Genomic DNA, 17,492 nt, shown 5'->3' with positions numbered 1-17,492 from the left:
GAAGCTATGCTACAAGCCTCATTTAATGAACATGCATAGCCATCTCGAGACGTCTCCGATAATAAAGTGTTTTTTCTTTAAGTTTCCGGGATGTCACCTTCCCTACTTATATCAGCATTATGAACCTTCTATTGGATCAAATAAATATCACGTAGCAAATAAGACATACATGTTTTTGTTGTTAACCAAATTCGACACTCTCATTGACCTCCATACAAAAACTCCTTGCTTGGTGGGCGAAACAACACTAACTGCTGGAGGGAAACAAATTTCCCGCCGAGTAGGGCCTCCCTTTCTGCCATGGTTGACCGAGCGCTTCCCACAATGCACTCCCATATCAGCGGGAAATAAAAATGGCGAATGTATTAGGGGAGAATGACCCGTTTGTTATTTTCTAAACAAAATTTATATTGTGTCATATTTTGAGAGGAGCATTTCAAAGAGATTTACCGATATTTGGACAAGACCCCAATCACCGGTTACGACCGAGTATTTCAATATATATGGCATTTTGACCCTCCTAACTGACCGAATGAGGTAGCTCGCAAACTTATCAAAATAACATGTTATTCGCTGAGGGTGCGCTCCAGAATAATTCCGTCTGTTATAGCTCGAAACCTGTGCCTGTAGACAACTGCTAAGACAAATTGCATACATGATGTATCCAGCTAGCCATTGAACTGAAAACGTATAAGTTAATAGTGTCAATTCATTATTTCAGCCCGGATGCAAATGTCCAGACAGCTAGCTAGCAAACTAGCCCACGAACAAAAGGAAAAAAGTGACGGTGCAGAGAGTGGGATAGGGCTCTAAACACCCCAAGACTATTCATTTTCTCACAGATATCTAGTATGTTGAGGTACTTGACAGCTGAGTTGACGCAACCTGTCAAATTCTAGACAATTGTATATTGAGAAGCGTGCATGACTTGCTACTGTTACTTAAAAAATGTGATTTGGCTTTCCAGTGTTCCCATTGAAATAATCCCCTTTTAATATGTGTCTCAGATCTGCTGCTTTGGTGAGACTCAATTGGCCTGTAGCTTCAATACAATGAACGCTTGACAGTGACCCCTATTTTTTTGGGGGGTGGACGATGTAGGAATTAATTCACCTCTCTCTTCCAATATGACAGAGACTCAACGGCATTAGAGCGCTTGCCGGTCCACCAGCAGAAAGCACCTTCCCTTCGGCAGCAGTGCAAGACGCCAGTGTCCCTGACCAGCGTCCACTCTACCGAGGATAGACATGGAGGGGACACGGACACCAAGCTCGGCAACAAGTTTGACGAGGGACAAGAGGTCTTAGCCCGATGGTCGGATGGGCTGTTTTATTTGGGGACTATCACAAAGGTAAGCACCTGTAGTTACTAGGTGGAAAGTTTCAATTTGGTGTAAATGCAATTTCAGACACATCTTATGTCATTTTGCATTAAAGGATCTTGATATTTTTTTTCTCACTCAGATAAATAAGGACAAGCACCGCTGCTTTGTTGTCTTTGAAGATCGGTCCAAGTCCTGGGTTCTGTGGAAGGACATTCAGACAGGCAAGTAGTTCTTCTACACAAGACATGCTGCCATGTCAAGTTCCAGTCATATTTTTGATAGTCAATGCGATGGACTGTTTTATGCTTGCTTGATAGTATGTTGAACTTTCATCTTGTTGGATATCTGTGTAATATGTGTCTATTACACTCTAAAGAAAAAAGCCGTCTGCTAGTAAAAATACACGCCTTTCTATATTCTCCATAGATACTGCCAATAGACCGTGGGCAGAATCCTTAAAATTTTGCTTTCAGAAAGTATAATTTCTTCTCCAGGATGTACAGTTTCAGTTAAATGTGTATATTCATTCCGTTAGGCTTGCCCTCAGTCATTCTATCTCCGCTTGTCTTGATATCCTTGGTTGAGATTTCTTCAATCTCCTCCTGGTTTATCTTTTGTAATTTGTTCCTGACAGTTAACAGACCACAGAATCTCCTACACCAACTGTAAATTCCCCACAGACAAGCATAGGGAAGGCACTCCTCAGCCCGTGTTACTACTGTGTTCATACAATGTTAATTTTATACATGTTAATGAGTCCCACTTCAGGGAGGGGCCTAGAAATTAATTGTCATCTATTAGCACCTATTTTTAGTGATGACTCATGACTGATGTTGGACATATTGGAATTGGACAATCATATTTATTCTAAGTGGCAGAAAATGTGATTGTGTTATGTTGAAGCTCAAATGGCACCCCCAGTTGTATTTGAGTAGGAATTAATTTAAGTTGGGCCTCTCAACTAAAGTCACCTAAAGTTATAAAGTTCATATTCTATGGCCTTTGCACAGATTTTTTTTCTCGCCTTTATTTAACCAGGTAGGCTAGTTGAGAACACCTTTATTTAACCAGGTAGGCTAGTTGAGAACAAGTTCTGATTTGCCACTGTGACCTGGCCAAGATAAAGCATAGCAGTTCGACACATACAACAACACAGAGTTACACATGGAATGAACAAAACATATAGTCAATAATACAGTAGAAAAAAGAAAACAAAGTCTATATACAGTGAGTGCAAATTAGGTCAAATAAGGGAGTTAAGGCAATAAATAGGCCATGGTGGTGAAGTAATTACAATATGGCAATTAAACACTGGAATGGCAGATGTGCAAAAGATGGATGTGCAAGTAGAGATACTGTGGTGCAAAAGGAGCTAAATAAATAAATACAGTATGGGAATGAGGTAGATAGATGGGCTATATACAGATGGGCTACCTACACTGATGCTTACACTCTGACCAGACTCTGCGTCCGCCATCGCCATTTTGTCCACCTACACCAGACACGATTAGGACACGCAGGTTGAAATATCAAAACAAACTCTGAACCAACTATATTAATTTGGGGACAGGTCGAAAAGCATGAGACATTTATGGCAATTTAGCTAGCTAGCTTGTTGTTGCTAGAAAATTTGTCCTGGGATATAAACATTGGGTTGTTATTTTACCTTAAATGCACTAGGTCTTCTCCGACAATTAATCCATAGATAAAAGGGTAAAAGTTTGTTTCTAGTAATCGCTCCTCCTTCAGGCTTCTTCTTTGGACTTTATATGGCGTTTGGCAACCAACTTTAAGGTGCACCACCGACTGGACTGGAGTGTGGACCTCAGTTCATCTTTCAATCACCCACGTGGGTATATGCTCCTGAAAACCAATGAGGAGGTGGGACTTGCAGTGCGTCAAGCGTCACAAATAGAACCAAGTTATATTTTAGCACCTTGCTACGCAGACACGCGCGAGCAGTGTGGGTGCAATGATTGAATAACATGCATTATTTTGCAGCGCACGAGACGGGAGTGGTGTGGTTAGCATGCTAGACTACGCCATTTTATTTTGTGAGGTTGCAGGTGTTGCAAAAAATAAATAAAAGTGTTTAACTTCTATATTAAATGACATCCACTTCAAAAAAGGGTCCCTCCCTCTTTGGGCTGGATATGAATGACAGATTCCTTTTTCAGTCAACTTTGGGTGAAAATAGCATATCTTGTTTGATTATGTTGGGTTGGTAGCACATGGGCATAGGTTTGTGGAGACAGGACTGCATATAGCACTGTGCACACATCACATTGGTGAAATGGAGACTTCCCACCATGGTCTCGCACCTTTGTTTGTCATTATAAAGTACAAAAGTTAACTGTTATGCGTTGTTGATCATTCTCTGTCGTTTAGAGCAGAGTTCCCCAAACTTGGTCTCTCCCCCCCCCCCCCCCCACATGTGCACGTTTAGTTTTTTTCCCTAGCACCCTGACTCAAATAACCAATTCATCATCAAGCTTTGATTATTTTAATCAGCTGTGTAGCGCTATGTCAAAAAACTAAATATGCACCCAGGAGGGGCCTCAGGACCGAGTTTAGGAAACCCTGATCTAGAGGAATGACCCATCCCACCTGTGTTTTTTTTAGGGGACGAGGGAGGAGAGGACATGGTCTGCACAATATGCCAGGATGAGTGCTCAGAGGATCCCAACGAGATTGTCATCTGCGACAAGTGTGGACAAGGTAGGGCTTAATCACCTTCCTAACAATGTGGACAGGGTAGGGCTTAATCACCATCATAACAATGTGGACAAGGTTGGGCTTAATCACCATCCCAAGAGTGGATTTTCACCAACAACGAATTCGGCAAGAGATGTTCCGCCCCCGTTAATTTTCAATGAGGACATGCAGAGAAATGGTGGGAGGGTGAAGCCCTGCTAACAGAGGGGTGGAAAAACTTTATGCTAATTTCAAGTGAAGCGACGCGTTGTCAAGAGGGTTCCGCCTCTGGTCAAAATGTAACTTCTTCTTCCTGTAGCGCAAAGACAAGGTTGGGAAATTATGCTTTGGGCCAGATGTTTGTAGGTTCTTATCCCATTTAAGGATTCCTTGTTTGCTATCTAGTCATTAGAGGTCCCACCTCTGGAAAAATGTATTGATACAATAGTAATTCTCTCTTAACTGTGACCCGTCTTTACCTTTCAGGATACCACCAGCTCTGCCACTCACCCATCATCGACTCCAGCCTGATCGACACCGATGAGAAGTGGCTCTGTAGGGAGTGTGTGTTCGCCACAACAGAGGTACTTACGATACTATATTATTACTAACACTGAGTGTACAAAACATTAGGAACACCTGCTCTTTCCATGACAGACTGACCAGGTGAAAGCTTTGATCCCTTATTGATGTCACTTGTTAAATCCACTTTAATCAGTGTAGATGAAGGGGTGGAGACAGGTTAAAGAAGGATTTTTAAGCCTTGAGACAATTGAGACATGGATTGTGTATGTGTGCCATTCAAAGGGTGAATGGGTAAGACAAAATATTTAAGTTCCTTTGAATGGGGTGTGGTTGTAGGTGCCAGGTGCACCGGTTTGTCAAGAACTGCAACGCTGCTGGGTTTTTCACTCAACAGCTTCCCATGTGTATCAAGAATGGTCCGCCACCCAAAGGACATCCAGCCAACTTGACACAACTGTGGAATGCATTGGAGTCAACGTGGGCCATCATCCCTGTGGAATGATTTCGACACCTTGTAGAGTCCATTCCCCGACGAATTGAGGCTGTTCTTAGGGCAAAAGAGGGGGGTGCAACGCAATATTAGGACGCTGTTCCTAATGTTTTGTCTGTGTATATTGTCCATTTACTCTTTAGTGAGTTCAGCATGCAAGGTACACAAAAATAAATGCACTAATTAAGCAATAAGGTCCGAGGGGGTGTGGTATATGGCCAATATACCACGGCTAAGGGCTGTTCTCTGCACGACTCGACGCTGAGTGCCTGGATAAAGCACTTAGCCGTGGTATATTAGCCATATACCACAAATACCTGAGGTGCTTTATTGCTATTATAAACTAGTTATCAATGTAATTAGAGCAGTAAAAATACATGTTTTGTCATACCCGTGGTATACAGTCTGATGTACTACTGTTTTCAGGAAACAAGCATTCAGGGCTCGAACCACCCAGTTTGTAATACAATACAACATAATGCAATATGAAAACACTGGAAAGTGAACACACACATAATATTCACATTACAGAACCACTGTGTGAAAAGGTTGTAGTAATAATGGGAACGATCCAACCAAATTGAGCTCACAGTCCGGTGTATGTGTTCTCTGACAGAAGGGTCCCAAAGCACTGCAGGAGCTGAAGCAGTCTCTACCTTATTCCCTAGAGGACCTGGCCTGGGACCAGGGCCACAAGACCAACATCCAGCAATGTTACTGCTACTGTGGAGGGCCTGGAGAGTGAGTCTCTCACACACTCACACTCACACTCACACTCACACTCACACACTCACACTCACACACACACACACACACACACACACACACACACACACTCACTGTTTTAACCCCTCTCTCCTTTAGCTGGTACCTGAAGATGCTGCAGTGCAACAGGTGTAAGCAGTGGTTCCACGAGGCATGTATCCAGTGTTTTAAGACGCCCATGCTCTATGGAGACAGGTACTAAACAAGCCTCGTATGATAAGTCATCTCTCAGGAAACATGTGCCGAGTGACTACCTTTGGCATGCAAGAAAATAAATCTACTCTTGTGCTTCTTTCTCATCAGGTTCTATCTATTTATTTGCTCAGTTTGCAGTAGTGAACCAGAGTACCTCAAACGACTGCCTCTTAGATGGTGAGAGAAACTTGTGTCGAATTGATTGGTGTACGAGACGGATTGATGTTATTCACTCGAGCTGTTGATCAATTGTTTGCTTCAACAGGTGGAAACAAGATAACCCAATGACACTGAATCAGTTTAACAGTAGTGTGTGTGTGTGTATTTATTTGATGAAACTGGAGTAGCAGTCTATCATAGTTCCCTCTAGGCAAAATTAAGCTATTCTATTCCACGTCAATCCCCATACTGAATCATTGACTTGTGGCTGTTCTGTGCTTCCTTCCTTGTTTCTGTCCAATAGGGTGGACGTTGCACACCTGAGCCTCTACAACATGAGTGTGATTCACAAGAAGAAGTACTTTGATTCTGAGCTGGAGCTGATGACTTACATCAACGACAACTGGGAGCAAATGCAGCTCGGGGAGGTAGGACGAAGCTTGACACAGTTGGGAATAGGGGTGTGAATGTTTAAACGTTAAAACGTTTAAACAAAATTGTGATCCTTGACGGCAAGAAAAAAATAGTTTCCCCCCCTAAAAAATTATCACAGTGCCGTTATCACAAACATATTATTTTCTGTGTTATAGCATAACTAGATGATAGGCTATAAAGACCTTTTGTTTTATTTATTTCACCTTTATTTAACAAGGTAGGCCAGTTGAGAACAAGTTCTCATTTACAACTGCGACCTGGCCAAGATGAAGCTAAGCAGTGCGACAAAAATAACACAGAGTTACACATAAACAAACGTACAGTCAATAACACAGTAGAAAAATATATGTACAGTGCGTGCAAATGTAGAAGAATAGGTAGGTAAGGCAATAAATAGGCCATAGAGGCAAAACAATTACAATTTACCATGAACACTGGAGTGATGTACAGATGATGATGTGCAAGTAGAGATACTGGGGTGCAAAAGAGCAAGAGGATAAGTAACAATATGGGGATGAGGTAGTTGGGTATGTTGTTTACAGATGGGTAAGCTGTTCTGACAGCTGATGCTTACAGATAAAAATGGATATATAAGACTCCAGCTTCAGTGATTTTTGCAGTTCGTTCCAGTCATTGGCAGCAGAGAACTGGAAGGAAAGGCGGCCGAAGGAAGTGTTGTTTTTGGGGATGACCAGTGAAATATACCTGCTGGAGCGCATGCTTCGGGTGGGTGTTGCTATGGTGACCAGTGAACTGAGATAAGGCTGGGCTTTACCTAGCATAGACTTATAGATGCCCTGGAGCCAGTTGGTTTGGCAACAAATATGTAGTGAGAGCATATAGCCAACAAGAGCATACAGGTCGCAGTGGTGGGTAGTATATGGGGCTTTGGTGACAAAACGGATGCCACTGTGATAGACTACATCCAATTTGTTGAGTAGAGTGTTGAAGGCTATTTTGGAAATGACATCGCTGAAGTCAAGGACCAGTAGGATAGTCAGTTTTACGAGGGTATGTTTGGCAGCATGAGTGAAGGATGCTTTGTTGCGAAATAGGAAGCCAATTCTAGATTTAATTTTGGATTGGAGATGCTTAATGTGAGCCTGGAAGGAGAGTTTACAGTCTAACCAGACACCTAGGTATTTGTAGTTGTCCACATATTGTAAGTCAGTATCGTCCAGAGTAGTGATGCTAGTCGGACGGGAGGTTGCAGGCAGCAATCGGTTGAAGTGCATGCACTTAGTTTTACTTGCATTTAACAGCAGTTGGAGGCCACGGAAGGGAGTGTTGTATGGCATTGAAGCTCGTTTGGAGGTTTGTTATTACAGTGCCCAAAGAAGGGCCAGATGTATACAGAATGGTGTCGTCTGTGTAGAGGTGGATCACAGAATCACCAGCAGCAAGAGCGACATCATTGATATATACAGAGAAAAGAGTCAGCCCGAGAATTGAACCCTGTGGTACCCCCATAGACACTGCCAGAGGTCGGGACAACAGGCCCTCAGATTAGACACACTGAACTCTATCAGAGAAGTAGTTGGTGAACCAGGCGAGGCAGTCATTTGAGAAGCCAAGGCTACAAATTACTATAAAAATCAAACTTTCATTAAATCACACATGCAAGATAGCAAATTTAAAGCTACACTTGTTGTGAATCGAGCCAACATATCAGATTTCAAAGGCTTTTCGGCGAAAGCAAGAATGCTTGTGATTGACAGAGTCGAAAGCCTTGGCAAGGTCGATGAAGACGGCTGCACAGTAATGTCTTTTATCGATGGCGGTTATGATAATGTTTAGGACTTGAGCGTGGCTGAGGTGCACCCATGACCAGCTCGGAAACCAGATTGCATAGTGGAGAAGGTACGGTGGGATTCTAAATGGTCGGTGATCTGTTTAACTTGGCTTTCGAAGACTTTAGGAAGGCAGGGTAGGATAGATTTCGGTCTATAACAGTTTGGGTCTAGAGTGTTTCCGCCTTCGAAGATGGCGATGACCGCGGCAGCTTTCCGATCTTTGGGGATCTCAGACGTCACGAAAGAGGTTGAATAGGCTAGAAATAGGGGTCGCAACAATTTCGGCAGACCATTTTTAGCCCAGCTGATTTTTATAGAGATCCCGATTTTGCAGCTCTTTCAGAACATCAGCTGTCTGGATTTGGGTGAAGCGGGGGGAGGCTTGGGCAAGTTGCTGCAGGGGGTGCTGAGATGTTGGCCGGGATAGCCAGGTGGAAAGCATGGCCAGCCGTTGAGAAATGCTTACTGAAATGCTTACTGAAACCTTGCCAAAAGCCAGTGAAAATGCAGAGCGCCAAATTCAAATAAATTACTATAAATATCAAACTTTCATGAAATCACACATGCAAGATAGCAAATTAAAGCTACTCTTATTGTGAATCGAGCCAACATGTCAGATTTCAAAAAGGCTTTTATGCGAAAGCAAACGATGCTATTATCTGAGGATAGCACCTCCATAAACAAAAGAGAGAACATTTCAACCCTGCAGGCTCGACACAAAACACAGAAATAAAATATAAAACACGCCTTACCTTTGACGAGCTTCTTTTGTTGGCACTCCAATATGTCCCATAAACATCACAAATGGTCCTTTTGTTCGATTAATTCCGTCCATATATATCCAAAATGTCCATTTATTTGGCGCGTTTGATCCAGAAAAAAAAACAGCTTCCAAATTGCGCAACGTCACTACAAAATATTTCAAAAGTTGCCTGTAAACTTTGCCAAAACATTTCAAACTACTTTTGTAATACAACTTTAGGTATTTTTATCGTTAATAATCAATCAAGTTGAAGACGGGTCTATCTGTGTTCAATACAGGAAGACAACAAACCAAGCTACTTTTCAAGTCTTGCGCAACTCTCAACAGTGTTACGCAGTTCCTAGATGGCCGTACTTCTTCATTGCACAAATGAATAACCTCAGCCAAATTCCAAAGACTGGTGACATCCAGTGGAAGCGGTAGGAACTGAAAACAAGTTCCTAAGATATACCGTTTCCCAGTGAGAATTCACTGAACAGACAGAGACCTAAAACAAAACACAATTCTGAACGGTTAGTCCTCTGGGTTTTGCGGGGTTTTGCCTGCTAGGTTCTGTTATACTCACAGACATAATTCAAACAGTTTTAGAAACTTCAAGTGTTTTCTATCCAAATCTTCTAATAATATGCATATCTTATATTCTTGGCATGAGTAGCAGGAAGTTTAAATCGGGCACGCTATTTATCCAAAAGTGAAAATGCTAACCCCTAAACCTTAAGAAGTTAAAAGACACCCACGTCTTCGGCACCTGGGGAACAGTGGGTTAACTGCCTTGCTCAGGGGCAGAACGACAGATTTTTACCTTGTCAGTTCGAGGATTTGATCCAGCAACCTTCCAGTTACTGGCCCAACGCTCTGACCAAAGGCAAGCGACAGCAGCAAAGTCCTGTATGGAAGTACAGTACTTTGACAAGTTAAATGGAAAAAATGTGCAAGCTGGAATTGAGGTACAAAAATTGTAGTACAGGTGCATTGCTTAACCATCTGAAAGACACACCGTGAGACCCAAAATATTGTTCAGCCTCTTTACACTTTTCTTATCGTTTTAATGGAAAACCAAAATAAATAAATGGGGAGCCAGGCCCAGGCAATCAGAATCAGTTCTTTTTTCCCCACAAAAGGGCTTTATTGCAAACAGAAATACTACTCAGTTTCATCAGCTGTCCGGGTGGCTTGTCTCAGACGATGTGGAGGTCATGGGCTGGCGGAGTTACACATGGTCTGCGATTGTAAGGCCAGTTGGACAATCTGCCAAGTTCTCTAAAATGACGTTGGAGGCAGCTTATGGTAGGGAAATTAACATTTAGTTCTCTGGCAACAGCTCTGGTGGACATTCCTGCAGTCGGCATGCCAATTGTACCCTCCCTCAACTTGAGACATCTGTGGCATTGTGTTGTGTGACAAAACTGAACATTTGAGTGACATTTTATTGTCCCCAGCACAAGGTGCACCGGTGTAATGATCATGCCGTTTAATCATCTTCTTGATATACCACACCTGTCAGGTTGAGGGATTATCTTGGCAAAGGAGAAATGGTCATTAACAGGGATGTAATCACATTTCTGCACAACATTTTAGAGAAATAAGCTTTTTTTTGCATCTGGAACATTTCTGGTATCTTTTATTTCACCTCATGAAACATGGGACCAACACTTTACATGTTGCGTTTTTATATTTTTGTTGAGTTTATTTTATTTGATACAGCAGTATATGACATTTTAACACTAAATTAAATCTGACTCTTTCATTTTTTCCAAATCCAGCTTTCAGCCACTCCTCAGTCGGACCGATATGAAAGTATTTTGGAAGCACTGAATAGCAACCACAGCATGTGAGTAACTCTCTCTGACCTTATGATTTCTGTAATGTTAGCATACAAATCCACCCTCATTTGTCCATCTCTCTTAGGTTCATGTCAGGGAAGGAGATCAAGAAGAAGAAGCACCTCTTTGGGCTGAGGATCCGTTTTCCTCCGGGTCCCCAGAGCTCTGACCTGCTGGCCAATAGAGGGGAGCCAGAGAGGGCCTCCAACGAGATCAAGATCAAAGGCAGGAAGGCTATCAAGCCTCTTACCAACACAAGGTGGATCTCAAGTTTCTACTAAATTATGTTATGAGAAACTCATTTTAAAAAACATACTAATTTAAAAACACTTTTTTTTTGCATGCTAAAAACAGTGGGGCAAAAAAGTATTTAGTCAGCCACCAATTGTGCAAGTTCTCCCACTTAAAAATATGAGAGAGGCCTGTAATTTTCATCATAGGTACACTTCAAATATGACAGACAAAATGAGGGGAAGAATTACAGAAAATCACATTGTTTGGATTTTTAATGAATTTATTTGCAAATGGTGAAAAAAAAGTATTTGGTCACCTACAAACAAGCAAGATTTCTGGCTCTCACAGACCTGTAACTTCTTTAAGAGGCTCCTCTGTCCTCCACTCGTTACCTGTATTAATGGCACCTGTTTGAACTTGTTATCAGTATAAAAGACACCTGTCCACAACCTCAAACAGTCACACTCCAAACTCCACTATGGCCAAGACCAAAGAGCTGTCAAAGGACACCAGAAACAAAATTGTAGACCTGCACCAGGCTTGAAGACTGAGTCTGATTTGAAGAAATCAACTGTGGGAGCAATTATTAGGAAATGGAAGACATACAAGAACACTGATAATCTCCCACGATCTGGGGCTCCACGCAAGATCTCACCCCGTGGGGTCAAAATGATCACAAGAACGGTGAGCAAAAATCCCAGAACCACACGGGGGGACCTGGTGAATGACCTGCAGAGAGCTGGGACCAAAGTAACAAAGCCTACCATCAGTAACACACTACGCCGCCAGGGACTCAAATCCTGCAGTGCCAGACGTGTCCCCCTGCTTAAGCCAGTACATGTCCAGGCCCGTCTGAAGTTTGCTAGAGAGCAGTTGGATGATCCAGAAGAAGATTGGGAGAATGTCATATGGTCAGATGAAACCAAAATATAACTTTTTGGTAAAACCTCAACTCGTCGTGTTTGGAGGACAAAGAATGCTGAGTTGCATCCAAAGAACACCATACCTGCTGTGAAGCATGGGGGTGGAAACATCATGCTTTGGGGCTGTTTTTCTGCAAAGGGACCAGGACGACTGATCCGTGTAAAGGAAAGAATGAATGGGGCCATGTATCGTGAGATTTTGAGTGAAAATCTCCTTCCATCATCAAGGGCATTGAAGATGAAACGTGGCTGGGTCTTTCAGCATGACAATGATCCCAAACACACCGCCCGGGCAACGAAGGAGTGGCTTCGTAAGAAGCATTTCAAGGTCCTGGAGTGGCCTAGCCAGTCTCCAGATCTCAACCCCATAGAAAATCTTTGGAGGGAGTTGAAAGTCCGTGTTGCCCAACAACAGCCCCAAAACATCACTGCTCTATAGGAGATCTGCATGGAGGAATGGGCCAAAATACCAGCAACAGTGTGAAAACCTTGTGAAGACTTACAGAAAACGTTTGACCTCTGTCATTGCCAACAAAGGGTAAATAACAAAGTATTGAGATGAACTTTTGTTATTGACCAAATACTTATTTTCCACCATAATTTACAAATAAATTCATTAAAAATCCTACAATGTGATTTTCTGGATTTATTTTCTCATTTTGTCTGTCATAGTTGAAGTGTACCTATGATGAAAATTACAGGCCTCTCATCTTTTTAAGTGGGAGAACTTGCACAATTGGTGGCTGACTAAATACTTTCTTGCCCCACTGTATCCTGGTAAGACTGTTTTGGTTTTTATCGCCGTACTTTTGGTTGGGTTTGGTTAGCCTGAAGTTGACTGGTAAGATAAGAGACCAGCAAAGAGAATTATCCTTTTCAGTAAACTATGATGACTCAATTTGACGGTGTGAATCTGGTTGTTCCAGTGAAGTAACCAATGGCGTGGTGAAGAAGGCCAAGAAGATGAAGAAACAGGGAGGTCACTCCCTGGCGACTCTGGCCAAGCGAAGTTGCTCCAGTGAACTCTTGGCCCAGGTGTGTGTTTAATACTACTTCTATTGATCAACGTTAACACCTTTACCCAAAGTTAAAACATTTTTAGAGGTATGTTGTTCATCCATTGAGATGTGTAATACCTCTTTATCCCCCCTGAAGGATATGAAGCCACCACCACCTCTGGATATCCAGTCCTTAAGAAGGTCAGCTATCCCTCAAAAATGTAATTTGTGAAAATTTTGCTCAGTTTGTGAAACTGTTGAATGGTGGTGTTCTTCTTTACTCCCAGCAGCAGGAGTGACAGATCTCTTCCCTCGTCCAGTACCTCCGAGATGGAATCCATCAGTGCCGTCCGCACCACTGAAACTACCTCAAATAGCCTCTCCAGACAGTCCAGGTACATTCTACAATAGCATTATGGTACACCAAGTATGCGGACACATCCCTTCAAATTAGTTGATTTGGCTATTTCAGCCATGCCCGCTGCTGACATGTGTATAAAATCGAGATGCAGCCATGCAATCTACATAGACAAGCATTGGCAGTAGAATGGCCTGTACTGAAGAGCTCAGTGACTTTCAACGTGGCACCGTCATAGCATGCCACCTGTCCAACAAGTCAGTTTGTCATATTTCTATCCTGCTAGAGATGCCCCGGTCAACTGTAAGTGCTGTTATTGTGAAGTGGAAATGTCTTGGAGCAGCAACGTCTTAGCTGCGAAGTAGTAGGCCATACAAGCTCACAGAACGGGACCGCCATGTGATGAAGCGGGTAAAAATGGTCTGTGCTCAGTTGCAACACTCACTTCCGAGTTCTGTACTGCCTCTTGAAGCAACACCAGCACAATAACTGTTTGTTGGGAGCTTCATGAAATAGGTTTCCATGGCTGAGCAGCCTCACACAAGCCTAAGATCACCATGTGCGTTGCCAAGCGTCGGTTGGAGTGGCGTAAGCTCGCCACCATTGGAATCTGGAGCAGTGGAAACGCCTTCTCAGGAGTGATGAATCAAGCTTCACCATCTGGCAGTCCGACAGACGAATCTGGTTTTGGTGGATGCCAGGATAACGCTACCTGCCCCAGTGCATTTAGCCAACTATGAAGTTTGGTGGAGGAGGAATAATGGACTGGGCCTATTTTTTTCATTGTTCCTGCTAGGCTCCTTAGTTACAGTGAAGGGAAATCCTACCGCATAGTGACATTCTAGACTATTCTGTACTTCCAACTTTGACAACAGTTTTTGGGAAGGCCCTTTCATGTTTCAGCATGTCGGTGCCCCTGTGCACAAAGCGAGGTCCACACAGAAATGATTTGTCTATCAGTGTGGAAGAACTTGACTGCCCTGCACAGAGCCCTGACCTCAACCACATCAAACACCTTTGGGATGAATTGGAACGCTGACTGCGAGCCAGACCTAATAGCCCAACATCAGTGCTCAACCTCACTAATTCTCTCTCTCGCCTCTCGCTCTTTCTCTTCCCTATTCCTCCCCAGCTTGTGTAGCTCCAGTAAGACGTTCACGGGTCGCCACTGGCCCATCGCCCAGCCCCCAATGAAGAGGAGACGGGGCCGGCCACGTCGGGCCCCCCTCCAGCCCCCCAACCCTGAGATCCCCCCTCCTCACCAGCCAGACCCCCACCACCTCCCAGAGCCCCCCAACCCCCTGCCGGGGCTCCACTCCACGGACATAGTGCACGGGCTGGGCCAAGGTGGTCAGCTGTCCCACCTGAAGAGCTCAATCAGTAGCTACTTTGGGGTGGCAGGCCGCCTGGAGTGCGGGGAGAAGTACCGCATCCTAGCTCGCCGGGTCACCCTGGACGGCAAGGTTCAATACCTGGTGGAGTGGGAGGGCGTCACTGCCTCCTAAACTTGTCATAGCGCTTACGTAGTTTATTACACATACGTAGCGCTTAACATGTTTATACAGCGTTTATAAAGCATTTTAACACAATGTTCTGAATGCTGATTGGCTGAAAGCTGTGGTATATCAGACCGTATACCACGGGTATGACACATTTATTTTTACTGCTCTAACTACATTGGTAACCAGTTTATAATAGCAATAAGGCACCTCGGGGGTTTGTGGTATATGAACAGCCTAATGACCGCCCTTAGCCGTGGGTATATTGGCCATACACCACGCCCCCTCTGCTTAATGTTGTGTTGCCCAGTCTGGAACGGCGCTTGCGTTTCCATTGATATGCTCCAGTGATATGGTCTTTCTGTGACTTGTCTTTTGTGTTTGAGATCTGTTTCGGTTTTGTAAACTGAAGAGGTTAAGAGATCAGCTTTGGCAGAATGTAAAATGAATGGTGTTTAGTAGAGTGGCTAGGTAGGGGGTGTGAATGGTGTTTGGAGTGGCTAGGTAGGGGGTGTGAATGGTGTTTGGAGTGGCTAGGTAGGGGGTGTGAATGGTGTTTGAGTGTCTTTGCACCTGACCTGATATGTTGGAAGTGTTTGCGAGTAGTTGATGTTCGAGAGGGACTCAAACAACAGAGATGATGTTGTGCTGCTGCAAACCCGTTTATTATTATTGTTTATTATGAATTATTATATATCTTTACTTTTCTACATTTTTATGCCTCGAGTGTCTAGTGAGACAGTTAATTTTTTTACGATTTGGATTTGATTGCACATACTGTATCAAGTTCAGCCTGTTCTCAGCAATTCTCCTGAACCCGTTGTACCCAGGCTCATAAAATCACTTAGAGATATGAAGTTTCTCTTTTCTGTCTTTGGCAGCTGAAAGCGTGTAACCTCTAGCCTCTAATGTTCTGCAAATCATCTCACTATGAATAGTATTAATTTCACTGTGTTCTAGTCCAAATCTACACTATGTCAAGGTTTTACTCAGACTTTTTCTAATGCATTATTAATTACTGGTAGAATTTGCTTTGAGGGCTGAGCTTGTGTGAAAGAACGTTAGTGACTGAATTCATGTGTATGTGGTAACTGGTACCGTTAGGCCTTGTTACATTTGAAAGGTTGAGTAATGTACCCACGTTTTTACTTGTGTTTTACAATATACAGTGGGGCAAAAAAGTATTTAGTCAGCCACCAATTGTGCAAGTTCTCCCACTTAAAAAGATGAGAGAGGCCTGTAATTTTCATCATAGGTACACTTCAACTATGACAGACAAAATTAGAAAAAAAATCCAGAAAATCACATTGTAGTGAATTTATTTAATGAATTTATTTGCAAATTATGGTGGAAAATAAGTTGCACAATTGGTGGCTGACTAAATACTTTTTTGCCCCACTGTATGTTCTGAAGATCTGCATTTTAAAAAATATGCAATCATTGTACTTCTAGATATCTACAGTTACATTTATGAACCTCTTAAAAAGGACTTTGTTCCTTAATTTTCTTCCTTCTGTGCGGTTATATTTTATGACTTTGATCAGTGCGAACATTGAATGCAAAAATCTCATGGACCTTTTTAAACAAATAAAACTGATTTCAGTTCTTAAAGCCGCCTATGCAACATACGTCTCGAAAGACAATTGTTTTTGTATTTCAATCACTTGACTGCAAGATTGGCATCAGCAACAAACCACAACAATATTTTGGTTTCTTCTGACTCTGGCCTTTTTGATTTTTATTTCAGGTGCTATTTATTTCACCTTTTACTCAGAACTGTGCACTTAGCCAGACGTCTGCTGGTACAGCCAAGCTCACCTAGAACCCACTCAGGATATGCTCAGCAACTTTACTCTATGTATGATGTACTCAAAGATTTGGAATATAACATGTTATTGATGGAACATTGGAACATTTTCTGTGGTGTCAGTATTTCATTGAAGTTCATTTAAAAAAAAAAAATGTAGCATTCATTTAGTTATTCCTCTGTGACTGGTTGTTTTCAAAAAGCTGCAGTTCAGTCCATTATGCTACAGGGTCACAAATGTCTTAGTTCATCTGAAAACATGATCTTCCACTTATCTCATGAAGTGTTTTTTTATTTTTTATATTTAGTTCCCTTCACCTCTGAGGGGTTAGGTTCACCCCCCCCCCCCCCCCCCCAGCTTCATTGTAAGAGTTCAAGCAGTTAATTCCTCTTGCTGTTGGATGTGTTTTGTTATTCTCAGATAATGCCATTTTCCCCTTGAGGCAGTGGAGTTGGGTCTTGACGTTGATACCTCTTTATTTAAAAGTTATTTTAAGCTTTTCTTCTGTATCAAACTTTATTGGTCACATACACATTTAGCAAATGTTATTGCGGGTGTAGTGAAATGCTTGTGTGTGTGTGTGTATGTTGTTCCAGTGTTAGACCCCTGGATCTTTATGTTTTCTACTGGCTTTGGGCAGGCTTCTTCAGCCGAATAATAAATATCTAAAAGCCTACTGATATCATTATTTATTTATTTTCTTCAC

At 42.6% G+C, this 17,492-nt stretch overlaps 1 protein-coding gene across 4 annotated transcripts; it reads left to right on the top strand.

Annotated features, from left to right (window-relative positions):
* The first annotated feature begins 332 nt into the window (after positions 1-332).
* Positions 333-17,462, top strand: LOC109872198 (metal-response element-binding transcription factor 2). Of its 4 annotated transcripts, none has more exons than XM_020463341.2 (15): positions 333-537; positions 1,135-1,351; positions 1,464-1,545; positions 3,947-4,042; positions 4,505-4,602; positions 5,650-5,774; positions 5,898-5,993; positions 6,102-6,170; positions 6,457-6,580; positions 10,907-10,974; positions 11,052-11,225; positions 13,050-13,158; positions 13,279-13,322; positions 13,409-13,516; positions 14,612-17,462. In XM_020463341.2, the coding sequence occupies exons 1-15, from the start codon at positions 533-535 to the stop codon at positions 14,982-14,984; spliced, it is 1,788 nt and encodes a 595-aa protein (XP_020318930.2). In that variant the 5' UTR covers positions 333-532; the 3' UTR covers positions 14,985-17,462. The 4 variants fall into 4 exon arrangements, with proteins under 4 accessions (XP_020318930.2, XP_020318931.2, XP_031662479.1 ...); XM_020463342.2 differs by having other exon boundaries at positions 339-537; positions 13,412-13,516; XM_031806619.1 differs by lacking the exon at positions 333-537 and adding an exon at positions 592-859.
* The last annotated feature ends 30 nt before the right edge of the window (positions 17,463-17,492 follow it).

This window comes from Oncorhynchus kisutch, linkage group LG27 (assembly GCF_002021735.2).
Source record: "Oncorhynchus kisutch isolate 150728-3 linkage group LG27, Okis_V2, whole genome shotgun sequence".
Classification (NCBI taxonomy): Eukaryota; Metazoa; Chordata; class Actinopteri; order Salmoniformes; family Salmonidae; genus Oncorhynchus; species Oncorhynchus kisutch.
The sequence above is the reverse complement of the archived record's forward strand: the minus strand, read 5'-3'. Positions and strand labels throughout refer to the sequence as shown.

Coding starts and splice junctions, on each gene's coding strand:
- LOC109872198 (XM_031806619.1), top strand. Junction 1,352..1,463: donor ATTTGGGGACTATCACAAAG/GTAAGCACCTGT, acceptor TTTCTCACTCAG/ATAAATAAGGACAAGCACCG. Junction 6,171..6,456: donor AAACGACTGCCTCTTAGATG/GTGAGAGAAACT, acceptor TCTGTCCAATAG/GGTGGACGTTGCACACCTGA.